Source organism: Tiliqua scincoides, chromosome 1 (assembly GCF_035046505.1).
Source record: "Tiliqua scincoides isolate rTilSci1 chromosome 1, rTilSci1.hap2, whole genome shotgun sequence".
NCBI classification, from domain to species: Eukaryota; Metazoa; Chordata; class Lepidosauria; order Squamata; family Scincidae; genus Tiliqua; species Tiliqua scincoides.
The window spans coordinates 63,254,500-63,277,005 of record NC_089821.1 but is presented as its reverse complement, the minus strand read 5'-3'; the positions used below and the strand labels follow the sequence as shown (position 1 = coordinate 63,277,005).

At 45.6% G+C, this 22,506-nt stretch overlaps 1 protein-coding gene across 1 annotated transcript; it reads left to right on the top strand.

The window, feature by feature from the left end:
• Nucleotides 1-2,196: 2,196 nt before the first annotated feature.
• On the top strand, nucleotides 2,197-21,896 carry LOC136653112 (acyl-CoA (8-3)-desaturase-like). Its single transcript, XM_066630038.1, has 12 exons — nucleotides 2,197-2,418; nucleotides 9,471-9,581; nucleotides 10,700-10,897; nucleotides 11,816-11,917; nucleotides 14,436-14,564; nucleotides 15,684-15,738; nucleotides 16,025-16,101; nucleotides 19,292-19,389; nucleotides 20,299-20,395; nucleotides 21,257-21,336; nucleotides 21,550-21,675; nucleotides 21,845-21,896. The coding sequence occupies exons 1-12, from the start codon at nucleotides 2,197-2,199 to the stop codon at nucleotides 21,894-21,896; spliced, it is 1,347 nt and encodes a 448-aa protein (XP_066486135.1).
• Nucleotides 21,897-22,506: the final 610 nt, after the last annotated feature.

Here is a 22,506-nt window from a genome sequence, read left to right as displayed (position 1 = left end):
GTGTGGAATTGCACTGGGAGAGACTTCAACTCCTGGTGCAGTTCCAGAAGTGATTGCCTTGACGTGATGAGGTCACCACAATTACTTCTGGGTCTGGGGGTGGGGGTGGTAAAGTAAAAGGCAGCCCAGGATGGAAAAACCCCCAGGCCCACCTCTGCACAGAAGATCACCAACATTCAGAAACTTGAAGAAGCTACATCTGATAAAATGATGGGTGTTTTCCAACTGAATGCTTCTATGCCAATACAGGCACATGTGCAAGTTCTTCAGAAGTGATGATTCACTGTAGGAGGAGGAAATGTTTTGTTCCTTATTTACATTCAATTTTTGTTTTCTTCATTTTTTTCCTCATTCAGTTCATTTTTTCTTTCCGTTTTATTTTAATTTTCCCATTTGCTTTCATTTTCATTTAAAGAATTAAAATGCATTTCAAGGCCTGGCCAAAGCCAAGTTGAAATCTGCAGTTTGAGTAGTGCTTAAGTTCCTCTCCCCTATATGGAAAAGACAGACATCAGTGAAGTCCCCCTCCCCCGCCCCCACCAAATTACCACTGCCTGCTGCCTCTTCTGAACTGGCCAGGCAAGGAGGATTTTTGGATATTAGCAGAATCTTCCCAGAAATCTCCCCACTCAACCAGTTTAGAATGGCAAGTGGAAGCAAAGGAAGCAGAGGGAGGTGGCAGTGGCAGTTCTCTTCTTCATTGCTCTCCTAAAAGGAGATAAATCAGGGATAGGGACACAGTAGCTGCCAGTTGTGTACCTACCATTGGGTTTGATGGGACAACTGCCCCAGTCACGAGCCGCTAGGACCCCATGGAAGCCTCTCTGAGACTCCGGACAGGATCGGAAACCATGCTTCCAGTTTCCCAGAAGTGGGGGGGGGGGGCGGCGCCAGATTTTTGCCCAGGGGGTGGTAACAGCCAGCAGGGGGGGCACCATCACATACTTTGTCCCAGGCACGGGGCTGGGGAGGTCTGCTGCTGGTAGTTGTGATGCCATTTTTCAACACACCCTTATTTTCAGCAGTGGCACCAGAAGAGGATGTATCTCCCTCATCCTTCTCTTGCTAGGTCTCCAAGGCAGTGCTATGGCAGATGGCCAGGCAGGCAGCAGGCAGGCAGAGGTAACATGTATGCAGGAGGATCAAAGTACCCCTTGATCCAGTTTACTGCCTCCCCCAGACTGCTATCAGAAGTAACTATGTTGGCCAATCTCACGGATGGGCCAATCTTGTGTATTTCTTAATCTAACAGTAGCTCCCAAAAGGAGCTTGACCATGCAGCTGCCTTGTGCCTGCTGATCATTGTAACCCAAGCTGCCCTGTGATGATACTTTATTCCAGGACATTAAAATGGTTTCTACCAGAAGATGGCAGTTCCATATAGCTCGTACCAGGAGCAACTATTAGATGAAAGAAATTCCCTACTAGTGGTAATAAACTGTCAGTCCAAAAACTGACAGAGGGATACATTAACATCCTTTTCATTCAATTCATTTTGCAATGCATTTGTTTCAGAATAAGTGGGACCCTGTACAAAGTGAGATCATGGAAAGCCAGTTCCATTCATTCTGAAAACAAAGGCAGATGCCTAAATAACTCATAAGAGTATCCTGTGATTGCACTTCCATGCCTGAAAATACTTATTTGCCTTGGAAGCAGCCCTCCTGAAGAACTCTCAACAATTTTCTGTCCCTTCGTCATCCCTACCCCGATGAGCTTCTTAAGCCATTGTTTAGAGTGCTGGTGCTTGGGTAAGCCCTCACAAGATACAGATGATGGTGCAAACCCTCTGTGGGATCAGTGCCATGGCTCTTGAACAACATGTACTCCCTAGGGGAAAATAGGTCATAGATTGCAATTTGCAATTGCTCATTAAAACATACCAGTGAATAATTTGCCTGCTTATCTAGTTTTAGGTGCTGGTAAGAAGCATGAGCAGGCATGAGAGGAGGAGGATACCTTAGGACTGGGATGAAAATGAAGCAACAGGAAGGAACAGGAGAAAAAGGCAGCTGTGAAAGAGAATGCCTGGAGCAATGAAATATTGAGTCATTTGTGTTGCTGCAACAGGTGTCTATAAAGCTGTCTAGTACATGAAGCACAATGGAAAGGCACAAATGCTCCAAACTTCCACTGGATTGTGAGGCAGAAGAGTTCTACTAAAGGCCCAGTCTTGGGTGCTCAGCTGGCAGCAGGATGCCCCCCCAATCAGGCAGTACCCTGGAAGAGCCAGAAGTTAAGTCAGAACTTCCACAGTTTTTCACCTGGGAGGAGATAGGACTCCACTCAGGCCGAGGTAATTCCAAGCAAGAAAGATGGCTGGTCATCAACAGGAAAGTTTATGATATCAGCCAGTTCCATTGGCGACACCCTGGGGGCATTCGTATCATCAACCACTATGCAGGACAAGATGCCACGGTGAGATTCTTTTTGTGGGGGCATGGGTTACACTTGAGAAGCACCATAACTGCTTCAGGTGCTTTACATGCTTGCATAAGGTATGAAGTTCAATTCTTGAAATCTCCAGCATTTCCTGGAGAATTATAGCAGTCAAAATAAGCAGGACTAGATTGACCAAGTCCTATGAGAAATGCTTGAATGAACTTGGAATATAAATACCAAGGCTTTCATGGCAGGTATTTGTGATATTGAAATTAACAATGTTCAGGCTGATAGGCCATGGTCAAGTAAAGCTGTTAAATAGAGCTTGGAATCTTTAACCTGGAAAAGAGAAGACTATGGGGAGATATAACTATCTTCAAGTATCTGTTATCATGCAGAAGAAGGGAAGAACTTAGGGCCCAATCCTATGGTCCGCACCGCGCCTCCGCGGCGTGGACCACAGTCACAAACGTGCCATAAGGCACGTTTGCGGGGCTTACCACCAAGGTCCCACCAGAGGTGGCTCAGCTGAGCCACCGCCCAGTGGGCGCCCACGTTCCGCAGCTCGGCAGTGCCTGTGACTACCGGGCTGCAGAACAGCAAACAGGGTGGGGGCGGGGTGTTCCGGGGAGGGGGGAGGCCAGCGTGACATGGGGAGGGGGTGGGGAGGCCGGTGTGATGAGGGGAGGGGGGCTTGCCAGAGGCGTGCCTGGGGACTGGCAGGAGGAGGATCTGTGGAACTCTGCTCCACAGGATCCTAGGCGCTTGTGGAGGCTGCGTGCCTTACACGAGCACCTTTACTTTAGCAGCACCCTTTGGGCGCCACTAAAGAGAGTAGCCCCATTGCGGGGCTGCCTCCCTTACCCGGGGGAAGGGGACAAACGTCCCCTACTCCCGAAGTGCCTCCTGTGGCAGCGCAGGAGGCACTGGATTCGGCGGCAGCCCTCGTGATGCCACCGAGTGGGGGTGCCCCAGGCAGCTCAGGATTGGGCTGCCCATTAGGATTGGGCTGTTAGTCTGTGTTGCCCCTGAGGGCAGGTCTAGAACCCATGGGTTGAAACTACAGGAAAGTAGATCTAGACTGGACATAAGGAAGAATTACTTAACTGTAAGAACTGTCCAGCACTGGAACAATCTGCCTTGTGCAGTTGTGGGCTCTTCCTCCATAGATGTTTCCAAGCAGAGGCTGAACTGTTGTGTAAAGGTTGCTGCAGTTGTTTGCACTGAGCAGATGGCTGGATGACATGAACTCTACAGCCCCAGAGCTAAAATTTGATGATTCTAACAGCCTGACTGTTGGAATCTGAATGCAATGCCAACTTCAGGACTCTGGGGGGGCAGTGTACTGATCAGTTACCTAAGGCCTCTTCACTCACCCTTCTGTGGTTCTTGCCTAAGGTGTGGTCCTTAACACTATTTCCTTCCTTCCAGTGGCATATGAAGAGGCCATGGGCCCCGGAACCAAGCAGCAGGGAGGTGACAGATTCTGGCCCCAATATGGTGGCGGTGACCCTAGCTGCTGCCACAGTTTCCCGATTGCTGGCTGCAGCCACCGCCTGCAACATTCTGGAGCTATTAAGGAGTTGGGGGGGTGCAGCGCCAGCCACTGATCAGAGCTGTGATTAGGTAAAGAGCTATAAGAAAATGCAAGTACACCACAATGAACCATGAGTAAAGTCCAACAATTTAACATGTTTGGGTGGGAAGACCATGGTTGTGTCACAGGATTTAAATTCATATTGTTAAAAAGGTCCAATGTTACATTCTGTAACTTTTTCATTCTGCATGAAATTACACATTGATTGATATATAACATGATGGTATTATTCCTCCAAATTCTGATTTTAGTGATTTTGAAAAACCTTTAGCACTGGGACCCACTTTTTAGAATGATAAACTGTCCAGGACCCACTGGAAGTGATGTCATGGCCAGAAGTGACATCATCAAGCAAATTAAAATAAATAATTATAAATAATTAAATTAAAATAAAAGAAATAATAAAATAAGGGGGAGCCAGTCCTGTTCCACCAAGTGAATCTACTCTGAAGTAAGTCCATTGTGATCAGTGGGGCTTACTCTCAGGAAAGTGTGGGTAGAATTGCAGCCTGTGAGCCCAATCCTATGCATGTCTACTCTGAAGTAAGTCCCATAGTGGTCAATGGAGCTTACTCTGTAGTCTGCCTGCAATAGCAACCCCCAAAAAGAATCAGTAAGATTTCCAGCCCGCCCCAGTGCCCAGTTAAAGTTCTTCTATTTCAGGCATATCAAGATAAAGACCCACCTGGCTTTACAAGTGCAAAATAGAAAACTTCCCCTTACCAGTTCAAGCCACTTTTTTGTCCTTTTTAGTGGGGGGGGGGAGCTGCCTTCTGGAGCATTTTTTGCACTCCAGCTCCATGGATCGGGACCATTCCACTGTCCTCACATTCCCCTTTGCCTGGCCTGACCATCAGCCAAGGCATGTCTGCCTACTTGCGAGTAAACGTGATATGAGGCTGCTTCACTTTCCATAGAGCTCCATAGAATCGCAGCTGGGAGGGGGGACCCCCTTCTCCATGTTTTTGGGGGCTGCATTCATTGGATCAGGACCATTCAGGTGTTGTTGGAGTCCTCTCAGCCTGCCCTTTCCAATGGACTATGGCAAGTACGCCTATTCATGAGTAAATGTGCGATATAGCTCACTTTCACTTTCCATAGGGCTCCATGCATTTTTTCCTTCCTTTTTTTTGGCTCTTACTTTTGAAGGAAAGGAGTGGATTCAATTCTGTTTTTTGCATTGCATTCTGCCAGCCATTCCGCATCCAACGGTGTATGGCATGATGTGGTAGCTCCTAATGCCGCGATGTTAGCACATCACCCCCCAGGGTGCGTCACCCCCAAGGCATGTCACCTGGTGTGGCCCACACCCCCTGCACCCCCCTAGCGATGGCAGTGACCATGGTATCATTTTGGAATGATTGGAACGGGCAACCCAATTCTATGGTGCCTTGGTGCTCACAGGAACAGTGGCGCCAAAATGGCCACTGCTTTGTTTCCTTACCCTGGGCAAGTAACATTTGTTCCTTTACCCTGAATAATGCTAACATGGCTAACATGGCTCGAATGGGTCTCCTCTGAGCTGTGTCTGCTATTGAGTTGGTGCAGAACCAAGGAAGCTAGCCTTCCCAGCCAGGAAAGGAGCATAAGATTCAGAGGCAGACTGTGCTGTCATCTCTGCATCTATCCCAGCTTCAATGCTCCCCTCCTTCTGCCCACACTCTGCCCAGGATCACCCTTACCCACCTCTCCCCCACCCTGAAAAGCCTTGCCTTCTACCAGCGGCGATACTTACCCCTGGCTGCTCCAGCACTGGGTTCTCCTGGTGCTGTGGCTCAGCGCCAGCAGTATGCACATACTGCCAGTGAGAAAGTGCTTTATGGCACTTTCACAACACCCAGTGCCAGTGATATGAGTGTAGTGCTGGCACTGGGCACCATAGCATTGAGCCCAAAGTGACCTGTTGAAACAATTGTCTGATGTGGGGATGTCCCAGTCTTGCATCAGCTGCCTTGGATACCCATAATCGTGGGTGAAAGGCAGGAGCTAAATGTATTAAGTAATGTATTCAGTAACAATCAGCTTAAGCTTTCACCAATGACTCAGAGCCCAATCCTATCCTATTTTCCAGTGCCAGTGCCGCCATGCCAATGGGGCATGCACTGCATCCTGTAGTGGGGAGACAGTTATGGAGGCCTCCTTAAGGTATAGGAACATTTGTTCCCTTTCCTTAAGGTTACATTGCAGCTGTACCAGTGCTGGAAAATTGGATAGGACTGGACCCTCACTGAGTTTCAAGCTTATTCAGCTTCAAGATTTGAAAACTTACTTTAAATAAAACAGAGATTTTCAGTATGCTGAATTCTGAAACTAGTACATGTGAAATCACGCTGTACAAGAACAAAGGTGACAGGGGTGACTGCAACAACTACCGCGGCGTCTCTCTCCTTAGCGTTGTAGGAAAGCTGTTTGCCCGAGTTGTACTAAAGAGGCTCCAGGTACTTGCAGAGAGCGTCTATCCAGAATCGCAGTGTGGATTCCGAGCCAACAGGTCCACCACTGATATGGTATTCTCCCTTAGACAACTGCAGGAGAAATGCAGGGAACAACGACAGCCACTCTTTATAGCCTTCATAGTTCTCACAAAGGCTTTCGACCTGGTCAGCAGAGACGGCCTCTTCAAGATTCTCCCCAAGACTGGATGTCCACCCAGGCTCCTCAGCATCATCAGATCTTTCCACAAGGACATGAAGGGCACTGTTGTCTTCGATGGCTCCACATCAGACCCTTTTGACATCCGAAGCGGAGTGAAGCAGGGCTGTGTTCTTGCACCAACCTTGTTTGGGATTTTCTTCGCTGTCCTGCTGAAGCAGGCCTTTGGAACTGCAACAGAAGGCATCTATCTCCGGACCAGATCAGACGGAAAGCTCTTCAACCTCTCCAGATTGAGAGCAAAATCCAAAGTCCAGCTGAAATGTCTGCGTGACTTCCTCTTTGCCGACAATGCAGCTGTCACTACCCACTCTGCCAAAGATCTCCAGCAGCTCATGGATCGTTTTAGCAAGGCCTGCCAAGATTTTGGACTGACAATCAGCCTGAAGAAAACACAGGTCATGGTTCAGGATGTGGACTCACCTCCCTGCATTACAATCTCTGAGCATGAACTGGAGGTTGTCAATGACTTTGTGTACCTTGGCTCAACGATCTCCGACACTCATTCTCTCGATACCGAGCTAAACAAACGCATCGGTAAAGCAGCTACCACGTTTTCCAGACTCACAAAGAGAGTCTGGTCCAACAAGAAGCTGACGGAACATACCAAGATCCAGGTCTACAGAGCTTGCGTCCTGAGTACACTTCTGTACTGCAGCGAGTCATGGACTCCTCGCTCACAACAGGAGAGGAAACTGAGCGCTTTCCACATGCGCTGCCTCCGACGCATCCTCGGCATCACCTGGCAGGACAAAGTTCCAAACAACACAGTCCTGGAACGTGCTGGAATCCCTAGCATGTATTCACTGCTGAAACAGAGACGCCTGCGTTGGCTTGGTCATGTCGTGAGAATGGATGATGGCCGGATCCCAAAGGATCTCCTCTATGGAGAACTCGTGCAAGGAAAGCGCCCTACAGGTAGACCACAGCTGCGATACAAGGACATCTGCAAGAGGGATCTGAAGGCCTTAGGGATGGACCTCAACAAGTGGGAAACCCTGGCCTCTGAGCGGCCCGCTTGGAGGCAGGCTGTGCAGCATGGCCTTTCCCAGTTTGAAGAGACACTTTGCCAACAGTCTGAGGCTAAGAGGCAAAGAAGGAAGGCCCATAGCCAGGGAGACAGACCAGGGACAGACTGCACTTGCTCCCGGTGTGGAAGGGATTGTCACTCCCGGATTGGCCTTTTCAGCCACACTAGACGCTGTGCCAGAACCACCTTTCAGAGCGCGATACCATAGTCTTTCGAGACTGAAGGTTGCCAATACCTACATGTGAAATACCTTCAGCTTTCAATATGCATTACTGTGGGAGCATCTCTACTTATTCTCCTTTAAAGTTCAAACTGAAGTCATATGAGTGCCAGGCATGGGGAAAGGAAGTATAGACATAGATAGATAGATAGATAGATAGATAGATAGATAGATAGATAGATAGATAGATAGATAGATAGATAGATAGATAGATAGATAGATAGATAGATAGATAGATACCGAGCTAAAAAAACGCATCGGTAAAGCAGCTACCACGTTTTCCAGACTCACAAAGAGAGTCTGGTCCAACAAGAAGCTGACGGAACATACCAAGATCCAGGTCTACAGAGCTTGCGTCCTGAGTACACTTCTGTACTGCAGCGAGTCATGGACTCTTCACTCACAACAGGAGAGGAAACTGAATGCTTTCCACATGCCTCCGACGTATTCTCGGCATCACCTGGCAGGACAAAGTTCCAAACAACACAGTCAGGAAACGTGCTGGAATCCCCAGCATGTATGCACTACTGAAACAGAGACGCCTGCGTTGGCTCGGTCATGTCGTGAGAATGGATGATGGCCGGATCCCAAAGGATCTCCTCTATTGAGAACTCATGCAAGGAAAGCGCCCTACAGGTAGACCACAGCTGTGATACAAGGACATCTGCAAGAGGGATCTGAAGGCCTTAGGAGTGGACCTCAACAAGTGGGAAACCCTGGCCTCTGAGCGGCCCGCTTGGAGGCAGGCTGTGCAACATGGCCTTTCCCAGTTTGAAGAGACACTTGGCCAACAGTCTGAGGCTAAGAGGCAAAGAAGGAAGGCCCATAGCCAGGGAGACAGACCAGGGACAGACTGCACTTGCTCCTGGTGTGGAAGGGATTGTCACTCCCGAATCGGCCTTTTCAGCCACACTAGACGCTGTTCCAGAACCACCTTTCAGAGCGCGATTCCATAGTCTTTTGAGACTGAAGGCTGCCATCTACAAAGATAGATAGATAGATAGATAGATAGATAGATAGATAGATAGATAGATAGATAGATAGATAGATAGATAGATAGATAGATAGATAGATAGATAGATATTGACATTTATTTCTTCTTAACAATCCTAAATGTTAAGCTACTTATGTACGCATTTCTTCTCATGTATGACTGAAAGAGAATTACCCAGAGTTACACTACTACCAGGCAAAATTCGCTGTGCATTTTCCTTTTTCAGCATTCTCTGCCTCCAGTTTTCCTCCATTGCTGTGTCTCCTCCTTTCCTGTCAAAGGTACTTACTGTTGCTACCCCTCCTATCATAATCATCGTTGTCGTCTCATCATCTCCTGCCGTTCTCTGAACAGCTCAGAAAACTCTCATTTCACCTTCTTTTCTGCCAGTCCCAGCTGTGCAAGAAATGTTGTACTTCAAATATCTGTTCTGCAATCCTTTCTGGTGTACCATAGAGACGGGTGCCATGCCTTTGAAATCACCCTCTTGCTTCTGCACCAACCAGGATATTCATGTATTGCTAGAACAAAATTCCCTGACTCTCATGTTGTTCATCACTTTTTTCCCCTTCATCTTCCTTTCTGTCTTTCCCAGGATGCCTTTACTGCTTTCCACAAGAATGAAGATCTAGTCAAGAAATACTTGTGCTCTCTACAAATTGGGGAACTGGCACCTGATCAACCCAACTGTGAGCCCAGCAAAAATGTGAGTTTCTCCCTGATCTTTTTTTTTTTTCTATATGTAAGAGATTAGATATATAGCAGTGTGTGGAAATGGGTTGTTGCTTGCAGCTAATAGTTAAACACTCACTCTGATTGCCCCAGAGTACCTTGAAGTTACTGAAGAATGTGACGACTGCACTCCCTTTGAGATCCTGCAGTCTGTCTCAAAATGTTAAGTGATTCCCCATGGATTCCCATGGATTACTGAATCCCCATGGATTACTGAAGCATAGAACACCATGGATATTTACATGGTTAATATTTCATGGTTACAGAGAAAATTCACTTGGTGAAACAGGGCTGGCTTCCCCTTATTTATCTGTTTTTCTTTAATTTAATTATTTATAATTATTTTATTTTGCTTGATGATATCACTTCCAGCCATGACATCACTTCTGGTGGGTCCTGGACAGATTGTCATTCTAAAAAGTGGGTCCCAGTGTTAAAAGTTTGAGAACCACTGCCTTAACTCAAAACAGGCCAATGAGACATCCAGGATGGGGGGGGGGGTGACACCCTAGTGACCAAAACTCTGGAAATCGTGGCTTTTAGGAATAATACCATCATGTTATATACCATTTGTTGCAGAATTTCATCCATTGCTTGTGGGGAAATATTCACTGCATTTATTTTCTGGCCATTATTATTGTTTGTTTCATGTCATGACTATTACTTCTCTCAGTCTCACCTCACGGGGTTGTGAGGACAAAATAAGGGGAGGAACCATGTACACCACCCTGAGCTGCTTAGAGGAAGGGTGGTATAAAAATGTGAATTAATAATTAATTAATTGTGTTGTATGGGGTGACAAAAATTTATGGGCCCCGGGTGTCAAATGACCTAGCTACGCCTCTGGTACTTATATTTAGCAGGGGAAGAGCAATTGTCTCTCTTTGCCCCTGCATGGTGTATTAGAGGAATGGTGCTATAAAAATGTGAATTGTTGTTGGCAACCTTCAGTTTCGAAAGACTATGGTATCGCGCTCTGAATTAATTATGTCATATGGGGTGACAAAAATTTATTGGCCCCGGGTGTCAAATGACTTAGCTACACCTCTGTTCCCAGAGTTGTGAGAGTTTTAATTGTTGCTACTTGCACAGGAATTGCTGGTAAAGGATTTTCGTGAGCTGCACAGCACAGTGAAGAAGATGGGACTCATGAAGCCCAGTTATGGCTTCTTCCTCTTCATGTTCATGCATGCTTTCCTGCTGGACGTAGCGGCCTGGGTCACTATCTGGTACTTTGGGAAATCCTGGGTGCCCTTCCTAGTTGGCGTGGCAATGTTCACTGTTGGACAGGTAAGGTAACCCCATCACTGGATTTTATACAACTGCTTTTTCATGTTAAATTGCTAATGCAGGTCTAAGTAGACCAAGAAAGGCAGCAAGGGCTTACACCTGGGCAAGGGAACAAATGTTCCTTACATCTCCTCCAGGTCTTCTTCCCCCCCCCCCCGATGCAGCTTGCGTTCCAATAGCATGACTGCGCTGACGGGAGCATGTGGTGGAATTTAGGTCAGATTGGGCTGTAAATTCCCTTTATTTCTAAGGGACTCAGGGCCTGATTCTATTGGGCCAGGGTCAGTCTGGGGCTGAGTGTTGCAAACATGCCGCCTGCAACACTCACTACCGGCTCAGTGTGGGCACTGGCTGAGTATCCGCTTGTGCTCAGCCAGCACCAGCCAGAGGCACGTCACACCACTGCCTGGAGCTCATCCCTTGATCCAGGCAGTGGAGAGGTGAGCCGGGATGGCGGGAGGCATTCTGGGGTGGGGGGGCAGTGTAAGGTGAGGTGGGGGAGCAGGATGAATGTCCCCTTCCCCAAGGAGCCGATGGCAGCTGCCCCACAGCCATTGGGTGCAGTAGCAGCCATTTCAGCGCTACAGTTCCTCTGGGTGCTGAGTAGCTCAGGATTGGGCTGTCAGGCAGGATTTGCTTTCCTTGGACATAATCCAGCTTGTTCATTTTTAAGGTTACTGTGAGAGGAATATAATACTCTTTCTACATTACTGGTCTCCTGGCCATCAGTAATGTTTAGGTGCAAGGCTTTCATGGGTCTCTGCATTTCAGAGGTAGGCAGGCAGTAATATAGTATGCCTAGGATCACTAGTGTTAACTCTTCCCAAATGTTGAGAATAATGAGTGTAGCTAGTCCTTGCAAACCAGCATAAGGAAAATTCACATTACATTGTCTTGGTGTTGTTTTTGTCCTTCCAGATTCAGTATGGATTTTTTCAGCATGATCTTGGACATGTTTCAGTCTTTCAAAATACCAAGTGGAATAGAATATCTCACTTCATTGTGATAGGAATACTCAAAGTAAGTGTCCATTACTGAGATTTTTTATTTTTATTTTTGACCAGGAGTGTTGCAGTATATTCAGTACAGGCTGATCATCCCATATCTGAAATGCTTGGGATCAGGTTTTGGAATTTTTGGGATTTTGGAATATTTGCATACACAAAATGAGATATCTTGGTTATGGAACAAACATGAAATTCATTTGTGTGTTATATATACCTTCTATACATAGCCTGAAGGTAAATTTATACAATCTTTTAAATAATTTTTCATGCAAAACAAAGTTTGTGTACATTGAATCATCAGAAAGCAAAGGTGTCACCTGACCTAACATCAGGTTAGGTGTGGAATTTTCCACTTGTGGCGTCATGTTGGCGCTCAGAAAGTTTAGGATTTTGGTGCATTTCCTATTAGGGATGCTCAACCTGTATTTCACAAGAGTGTCACTCGTTATATTCATTTGGATGGGTCCTCTTTGCACTTGACTGAAGGAAGAAGGGCTATATCTGACATGGTGGAAGTAGTGATGGTGGTCATTATGATGATAAATATAGAATCTCATTTATCCTCACAAAGCGTATGCCTATCCCTGTAGACCAGTGTTTCTCAGTGTTTCAGGACACACTAGGTGGGTCACGAGCCAATTTCTGGTGGGTCCCCATTCATTTTCATATATTAGGCTTGATGCTTCCATGGTATGTGACTGCATTTGGGGAAATACTGCCAAAGGCGTATGGAGGAACCTGAGCTGAAAAAATCATAGCTGTCCTAACAAATCCAAACTTGTCTCTCTGAGGATGCAGCCTCCATTTTGCCAGCCGAGGGTGTCACAAATGTGCCGTAAAAGCATGTTTGCGGCACCCAGAGAGTAAGCAGCACTGGTGGGAAGTCCTGCACCACCCTACCAATGCTGCATTCTGAAAATTGGCCACCAATGGGGGTAAGGGTCTTGCAAGGCAGCGGAGAAGTGGTGGGAGGGTGGATCAGAAGTGGGGAGGGGTGTTTCTGGGTAGGAAGACTGGAACAAGGGGTGGATCAGGCCTGGGAGGGGCAGGATCAGCAGTGCAGGTCTCTACCATATCCTAGTCTCCCTCCTGGGCCTGAATGCCCTTCACCAGGCTGCTCAGATTTGCTCCAGCTAAATAGCTGATCAGATCCAAGGAGCCCCATTGGGTAGGATGGAACATCACTCAGGTTAAGGGGAAAATATCCCCTTACCCCAAGGAGACCTTTAGCCAGCTCCTGAGTTGTCCTGCTTACAGTTTAGGATTGGGCTACCCGTCTCTCAAAATTTCCTCAAGAATCCCATCTTTGAAAAAAGATGTACCAAAGCCCTGCTCATTCTAGTGGTCTTCATGTGTCGCAATGGAAACAGCACTTTGCACAGGCTCCCCTTGGCTCTCTCTCCCCTGAATAGCTCAGATCAAGTGTCTCTGTTGCTATAGCAACAAGGACACTGAACAGGCAGCACTATGATGCTCAGGTTGTTCTTGAGCAGCTTCCACAATTGTCAGCCTCTGCAGCAGCCAGGAAAAAAGAGGCAGTGGCCCAAAGAGTGTAACTCCAGCTCGAGCACCCTGATCTTGCAAGCGCTTCCAGACACATGTACACGGACACACACGAGTAAAGAGAAGGATGCTAAGCAAGTTGCAAAAAACCATTAAGATGCAAAGAAGTGCAGCCTTTGACATTTCATGCAAAGCTCATATGCTTACTGTATAAGTTTACAACTGCAGAACTTGGTGATAATACAATCTTCATCACTTCACTGGTTTTGATTAAACCCTAGATCAGGGGTGCCAAACCCTGGCCCTGGGGCCACTTGCGGCCCTCAAGGCCTCTCAATGCAGCTCTCAGGGAGCCCCCAGTCTCCAATGAGCCTCTGGCCCTCTGGAGATTTGTTGGAGCCCACACTGGCACAATGCAACTGCTCTCAGCATGAGGGCGACTGTTTGACCTCTCGTGAGCTGTGGGATGAGGGCTTCATCCATTGCTTGCTGTTTCACAACTGTGATGCAGAAGTGGCAGCAAAGGAAAGGCCAGCCTTGCTTTGTGCAAGGCCTTTTATAGGCCTTGAGCTATTTCACCACCTTCATCCATTCATATGAGTTCATTTTAATATATTCATTTATGTAAATTTATGTAAATTTATTCAAATTTTAAATGTAAATTAATTCTTTTTTTGCCCTGCCCCTGACAAAGTGTCAGAGAGATGATGTAGCCCTCCTGCCAAAAACTTTGGGCACCCCTGCCCTAGATGATTAGGATCATGCTTCTGGATACATTTTAATTAAGGAAGTTCATGCTGGAGTCTCTCTTTGAACTTTTTTGATGCATAATTGTGACTTTCAGGGCTTCAACAGTGTGTCATGGGAACCTGAAATGTTCTTCCGCTAGTTTCTCAATGCTGTTATATTTTCATGTTCATTTCTGGTCAGATTATGCTTGATGTCCCATTTTATATCAGGGATAAGCATGAGGTATACCTCTTCCCACTAATCTGCAGAATTTTTCTTTTTTAAAATTATATGTGCAGGGTGGATCACACAACTGGTGGAACTATATGCACAACCAGCATCACTCCAAACCCAACTGTTTCCGCAAGGACCCTGATCTCAACATGCACCCTTTCCTATTCAGCTTGGGGAAGAAGCTTTCTGTGGAGGTAAGGTAGTCTGGCACTCATTCAAGTAACAGAGAGCAACACCATTAGCTAAAGGAATCCATGGCCTGAATATGCAACCTGGGAGAAGAAAACCCCTCCCTGTGTACCACATGGCCTTTTTGTTACTAATGCACTGAATATGCCATCAATTAGTCCCTTATTTCCTATTTCACCCTCCTTATTCACAAGAACCTAGAATCACTTGTCTACTAGACTGGCAAGCCCAGCCCATTACCCCATCAGGCCTGAGGCAGTGTGATAGGCCACCATGCCCAATGCCACACAGACCACACTTCCCCCTGTACCTCTCCCACCTCAATTTCCCAACATCACCTACCCTATGGCATGCATGACATCTCTCTTCTCCCTGTGACATGGGCCTCCTCCCCTTTTCTAGTTATTGCTGCCACCGCTGCTCTTCCTTCTGCTCCCACTCCCTGATTTTTCAAAAGGCAGAGGGTGGGAGCACAACAGAAGGGTGAAAATCAATAAGAGCATCTCTGCTCTAGCCCACTTTCTACACTTCCTTCCCCTTTGACCATTTGAAAAGCCAAAGAAGGATGGACAGCAATAGCCTGTGCACTGCTGGGTAAAGATGGTGTCAGAGCAGAGATGAAATGAGGCAGCTGGCAGAAGCAGATAGAGACATGTGTGGGGCACCTCAGTGCTCTGCCAACCCACTGTCTAGAATGACCTTCTTGTTAACAGGTGCATATGTGATCACATGCTAGCTACATAAGAGCCAACTTCTGCCCTGCTCTGTGCCGAAACACTTGAATTGGGTCTAAAGGAGAGCTACAGCTGCAGAGCTGAGCCTCCCTCTCCTTTAGGATAAGCAACATTTACAATGGTGCTGTCTCCCTGTTATTGACACGACTCAAACTCCTGCTCTGAACCAAATCCTATACGAACAATGTGCGAATGGGCAAAAAGACAGTACACTTAGCATGGTACCTTTTGCTAGAGGACTTCCTTAACCCACCAATTTCCTGGGTATGTGAATCATTTTTTTTACATTTTCTTCTCCTGAATTTTAGCACATGGAAGCTGGTGACTTCACTTAGAGGAGGGATTTTTGAGCCCCCAGTTTAACTGCTGCCTTCTGCTTTTCATTTGCAGCTTGGAAAAAAGAAGAAGAAGTACATGCCTTACCAGTACCAGCACACCTACTTCTGTGAGTGCCTTTCTCTTGTGCACAGGAGCCACAATTTGGCAACTGCTCAATTTGTGCCATGTCCTCTTGGTGGATCAAGACAATAGCTTCAGGGATCAAAGTTTGGAATGACAAGGACTGTTGTATGGCAGATGTAATCCTATGTTAAGAATTAATTTGCCAGTATGACTTGAGGAGGAGAGGGAAATCCATCAGAAATACTATCACTTTATCTATTTTGTCAGTTTACTGCTGAAAAAAGATAACTCATAACTGTATTGTTTTTGCTTTGTTTTTCCCACCATAGGGTTTGCCCCGATGATCTTCATTCCTTTTATACTGTTAATTTTAATCCGCTTCACAATTAAAAGGAAAAAATGGGTGGTAAGCTATCTTCAAAAATATGATTGTAAGCAATGTTTTCTCTTAGTAGTGAGCATGTTAGAAAGCTGATGTATGTCTAACTGGAACATAGATGAACATTGCCAAGACTCTCAGCAACTAGCTGAAGGAGACCAGAAAAACTTCTTTCTTTTTACTCTACACATTGTAAAATGGATAGTTTTTGGATATGAACCACTTTGTGAACTTTTAGTTGAAAAGCGGTATATAAATACTGTTAATAATAATACTAATATGAATGAAAAACCAGACATCGCACTAGATTCCTGAGGTACCACCTATATAGTTGCCAGGCACTGTGAAAATGGAAGGGCATGGAGATCATATATTTATCTCTCAACCAACTCAATCCTAGCTGCCTCAACTTAGTCTACATTTTCAGAATATTCTGGCAAGATTCCAGAGGAAGCTTTGCTTGAGCCACCAAGACGGCTCAAATTTGATCTACAGGGTATTCCCAGATGCTTAGATGTTTGTGCCATGGGTGGAAGCAACCTTGTAAGAGAGTCCAGAATGCAAGAGATATAACGTAGGGTCCCAAAATTCCAAAGTCATGTGGAGAGGGCTACTACTTTCCACAGTAGCTGAACCTTCCCAAAAATAATTAAGGACCAGCCACCACAGTCACCCCCAAGGTTTAGGATGCATTAACACACATTCTTGTGCACTTTCTCAGTGGATGGAAACACATTCCATCTCCAATTTCCTCTCCCATACACCTTTGCTGATGTTATAATGCTCATTTTCTTCACAATATGCCACTACACTGCTATTTGGACATCAATATATCATTACTTGGTGGAAGGAAAGAAGCATTCATTCTCATAAAACAAGAGAAGTCTATTGAGCCAAGCTTAAACACCTATGCCAGTGGCGGCCAAACTCGCTTAACATAAGAGCAACATATGGGTTTAAGAGCTACAAGAGAGATGTTTGAGAGCTGCAATATTTAAGAAGCATTCAAATTTTTAAATTTAAATTTATTTACTCACCATGAACATTAGACTTAGGTTTTAAGCCATTTCTGCCCAGCGTTGCATATATGCAACAGGGACCAAATGTGTACCTATGGGTTGGGCAAAAATGGGTTAAAACAGTGGACTCAGTTCATACCAAGCAAACACCACAGACACTCACCTATAAGCCGACCCCACAGATAAGTCGAGGACAGGTTTTGAGCCAACAATCATGGAATTTTCTATGACCCTCGGCTAAGTCGGGGGTTAAACTTAGAGGGGTGTCTGACTATAGTTTTGTCTGATTTTACCCAAGGCCAGATCCTGAAAAATAATCTACCACTAATTGTTACTTAAGAACTGTAGTCTCTAATTTATTAAAAACATAGTAAAAGATCATAAGATACATTTTTATTCTTTTTAAAATTCTGGTCTTCACCACTTTTTTGTAAATACTATCAGAGTAAGTGCACTGTAAACTACATACCAGTAAAACAATGGTTCCCAGCCTGATATTCATGTACTCCCAGGGACACTCAACAGGACCTTTAGGGGTACTTGAAAAATAATGGAATAATGGCAAAAAAGGCAGGTTGTGCTCCAGAATGCCTTGCAAGGCAGGAATGCCTTGTAAGGACCAGCAAGGCAGGAAGGGAGGTAGCTAGTTGACTGTGAAAGCCCCACCAATAGCTAGTTTTTGGTCATCAACATCTATGAACCAGTGATTGAAAACCAGCACAGTAAAAAAGCTGAAACATAATATGGAAAGTGATCAGTCACCCAGAATTTCTCAGCACACTTCTGGTGCAAAATGGTGCAAAGGCAGAGTCTTCTGTTCTTCAAACAGATGAAGAGAGAAAACACTGTGATGTTTACATGAAGTCTGGGCTTTCATATGGAGGAGATGAGGTCTTGTATTATTAATTACAAACATTTTGCTAATAGGAAGGGTACAATTTATGGAAATGGGCTGCCAAGGGATATGCAAGTGAAAAAGGTTGGGAACCACTTCAGGAGATCCATGAATCAAATCCACCTTTAAGGTGGACATGAGGAGACCCATGAGTCAAAGACACCTTTAAGGTGTCTGGTGTGTTAAGCCAGAAGCTCTACATACAACATACAACCCATAACACATAACTGAGAGTGTGCAATTCAATCCACAGCAGAGAGATGAGATATTTGCAACCCTTTTTACTCAGAAGTAGACCCACTGCTTTCCATGGGTGTTATTCTGAAGTAATGGTGCACTGAATTGTAGCCTGGGAAGGAGGGTCCCATCCTGGTGTTTCCAAAAACAGACCTGCTTTGCAAGCATTTGCAAAGCAGAACCAGGCTGCAGCAGAAGGAAAGCGAATAAAAGGTTAACTTTGGCTGGAATGTCCCAGGAAAATTACTATAGCAATTAACGAGGTACCTGCCTTTGCTGAGCAGAGAAACTAAACTTTTCAGAGCTGAGAAAGAAACTTTTCAGAGTTGAAAGGCTCTGCCCTCTGATTGACCCGGAGATAAGGCAAAGTAATAATTGGAGCTTGATTACTTGGCAAAAATTGCATGTACTATACATGAGTATCTACGGAAATTATAAAACTTGAAAATTTTGTATTTACCTTTTATTTTAATTGTGATGCAAAAAGGAGCTCAACCAACATATTTCCGCAAGCCACATGTTATGTGTCAAAGTGCTCACAAGCCGCAGTTGGCTACCCCTGACCCATGTCCCAGTTGCATATGGCTCACAAGCCACCCCTGACCCCAGTCATCAGCTTTCTCACTGAATTCACTTCTGTGAATCCAGGGGGCTGTGCTGATGATGTAGTCAGAGGGAATGTATAGGTGCAACAGTGTTGATTGTTAATGACACCATGATATTCCAAAATTCAACTAGGTGACTGGCGGATCAAATGCAGTGGGTGTGTCTTCCAGAAATAAATTGTATTTGACCATCCTGACGAGTTATTAGAAACAGAACAATTAATTTGAAATGGGACGTAAAATCCTGCAGAAAATCCACCTGATCCATCTCCCGTTTGCCCTTCTGGTTCCTTTCACGTTACCATGCCTTTTCAACATGGTGCAGCTCCAAGTTGCTCTGAATTATGATGCATCCTGAACTGTCTAGAGTTTCTCCATACAGTTTGTAGACTTGAAATGGCAAAGTAAGGTACAACAATTTGCTACCATTTGTTTTACCTTAACATTGTTCTCCTTTGCAGGAGTTTGCTCTGATGATGATCTACAATATACGTGTATGCCTCATGTACATTCCTTTAATGGGATTTAAGAGTTTCATGGCATTCTTCTGGTTGAGCAGGTAATAGTCACTGTGCAAAACTTCCTTCTGGCTGATACTGTTTGGCATTCATAGATTGCTAGAGCAAGAAGTCAGACTAGATGGCTATCTGTATGCACAAGTTAGGTAGCTCCTTCATATCTTAAATGTATCACATCAACCTAAACAAGCTCCTGACCTCACCTGGCTTGTGGAAACAACCAAGGGTGGACCGTTAAACACAAAAAAGATGTGCTTCTGAGGGTTATGATAATTAGGGGCTGGGATGTGCCTGCATTGCAATCTTCTGAGGATAGTCTCCTCAAGCATGGGCAGCTCATCAGCTTGTGTTGCTGCAGCTCCATTCATTTAGCTAAAACTCTGAAGGCAAACTCTTTGTGTTACACTACAGCATATGAATGGGCCCCATTTAAACCTGGAGCTTTCAGTTATGCAGAATCCTTGGTATCATAGTAATACACAATAGGACAATACACAGGATTGTCCTATTGCTACTTTTGGCTTTGTAGCACAAATCATGTAAAATCTCTTAGTGTACTAATAACTTCTAGAGAAGGTTGCCAGCTCTGACTGAAGCTATTCCTGGAGATTTGTTTCTCCAGGATGATGTAAAGTTGCAAATTCCTCAAGAGTTCCTCAAGGATTAAAATCCCCAGGATTGCTTTCAATGGTCACTTGAAGATTGTTGCTGACTCCTGGCCAATCCTGGAGGGCTGGCAACTCTAGCTGCAAGAAAGGCATGGACAGTGGAGTACTGGCATGGAAACATTTGGAGAGGGCTAACCCTTTATGAAATTTCAGAGAACTCTCAAAAAAACGCATAAACTTCCCAATCAGTCCTTTAAAAAACTTGGGAAAAATAAACCACTCCAAGTCAAATTTAATGGAGTTTTCCCACTAGATTATAATTCCTGTTATTTTTCTACACAGGTACTTGGAAAGCAATTGGTTTATCTGGGTTTCACAGATGAACCACATCCCAATGAACATTGACTATGATAAGAATGCAGACTGGGTCTCTTGCCAGGTGAGATGGCTCCTCTTTAGAGGTGGCTCTCTTTCATTTACAGCACAAACCTTTGCCTGTCTACTCAGAAGTAAGCCCCATTGAGTTCAATGAGTCTTAGGACTCGCTCCAGACTGGCTGATGCTGGCCCAGTGCCGGTGTGCAGTGTCGCAAACATGCTATAAGGCACACCTGAGACACTTACTACCAGGCCAGTGTGGGCACTGGTTCAGCATGAGCCCTTGCTGAGACAATGCCAAGCAGAAGATGGGCAACCACCGCCTGGAGCTCCAGGTGAGCGCTGGGAGGCAGACTGGAAAGTCGAGGCAGGGGAGGCATTCTAGGGAGGGAGAGGGCATGGGGAAGGCAGGGCAGGGGAAGGGAGCAGGACGGGAGGGAATGGGACTGGCAGAGCTCCATAGCCCCACGTTGGGCATCCTGGCCTGACACAGGGCTATTTTATTCTGCACCGGCACAGAGTCAAGTAGCTCCATTGTGGGGCCTCCTCCCTTACCAGGGGAAAGGGGGCGAATGTCCCCTTTGTCCAAGGAGCTGCCAGTGGCTGCCCACTGACTATAGGGTGCTGCAGCAGCCATTTCAGCGCCACTGCAGCCCTGGCCGCCAGGCAGCTCAGGATTTGGACTGTCACTCCCAGGTAAGTGAGCGTAGGATTGCAGCCTTAATACAGTCATTCATTGTGCTTGGCTTCATACCGCAAGATTGGGTTGCATTGCTATTGATAAATGCCTCCATGGTATCATGTACATAGGAAAATGTTCATGTGCACAAAGGTTAGTATGAATTGGGTTGTCTGTGCTATAAGCCAGCAGTGTGTTGATAATGGATTAAGTGACTGAAATTAAGCACATTTCTCTTTCACAGCTTGCAGCAACATGTAATGTGGATCAATCCCTGTTCAATGACTGGTATACTGGGCACTTGAATTTCCAAATTGAGCATCAGTGAGTATAAGAATAAGTTACAAAATGAGCAGCTGGTACAGTATAAGATTCACACATATTAGTGTGCCTGGGAGAGGCCTTCATGGCAAGAAAGGGCCACATGCATATTGTGAGGTTGAGGAATTTTGATCCTGAAGCAGGAATGGGATGCTTTTGACTCACTCAGAGTTCTGTAGAATCCCCTTGATACCATCTCTCATTCTCTTGCTGCAGCCTTTTCCCAACGATGCCTCGACATAATTATTGGAAAGTGGCTCCTCTGGTGAAATCCCTCTGTGCCAAGCATGGTGTTCAGTACCAGTGCAAGCCCCTGCTCACTGCCTTAGTAGATATATTGCGGTAAGTGGCAATTGACAGGGAGGTCCTGGTGGATAGAGGATCAGCATCCCTGAGTGTGGGGGTGGGGAATAAAAAGACAGCCAAACTGGTTGCTTGGAAGTGAAGTGAAAACCACTGTGAAAACCACTGTCTACACTTATTAAGATCCCTGTTCTCGTTCTCTCTGCAGTTCTCTGAAGGAGTCAGGGCAGCACTGGCAGGATGCTTATCTCCTTGGATAAGAGGCAGGAATGTACTCATGATACCCTGAGAGCGAATGGATTTGGTGGGAAAGAATGACCTTCGCTGCATGGTTAAGAAACAGGACGGACCTAATGACAAACCAAACAGCTGTGTTTCTTCTTCTCTTCCAGAGGGATCAAGTTGACGCTACTTTCTCGGGCTTAATGAAGGGAAGGCAGGGATGAGGAAGGACCTGAGACAGAATAGAAAGAGAGCTCCTCAGATGTTATGTCCCTTTGTGGCTAGAGGGGAATGGAAGCAAAGAGCTCCATTTCCTCTTGAAGGCCCTACCATGTACAAAAATGCAGGATCATTGTATGGTCACAGCAGTAAGAGCTGGGAAAAGCCTAATTCAGTCCTAGCACTATGCAGGGTGAGAGGGATCGTGGGAGCTCCACGTGGCTGATTTGGAGCACCATTAAAAGGCGACATGCTTTGGCTAGTGAATGTATAATTATATTTTTACTTTGGGTTCATGGGATTTCTCAGCCCAAGAACAAAAATATCTTATTCTTCTATTGATCTTATACAGTATATTTCAGTGACATATACCAATATTTATGACAAATTACCTGGAAATTGATAGTAATTATTTCTTAATTAGGTTCA

Bases quoted from the DNA above. Each gene is read 5' to 3' on its own strand.
- LOC136653112 (XM_066630038.1), top strand. From the start codon at position 2,197: ATGCCCCCCCAATCAGGCAGTACCCTGGAAGAGCCAGAAGTTAAGTCA. The intron at 9,582-10,699 runs GTGAGTTTCTCC...CTACTTGCACAG, and splicing joins ACTGTGAGCCCAGCAAAAAT to GAATTGCTGGTAAAGGATTT. The intron at 16,102-19,291 runs GTAAGCTATCTT...TCTCCTTTGCAG, and splicing joins TTAAAAGGAAAAAATGGGTG to GAGTTTGCTCTGATGATGAT.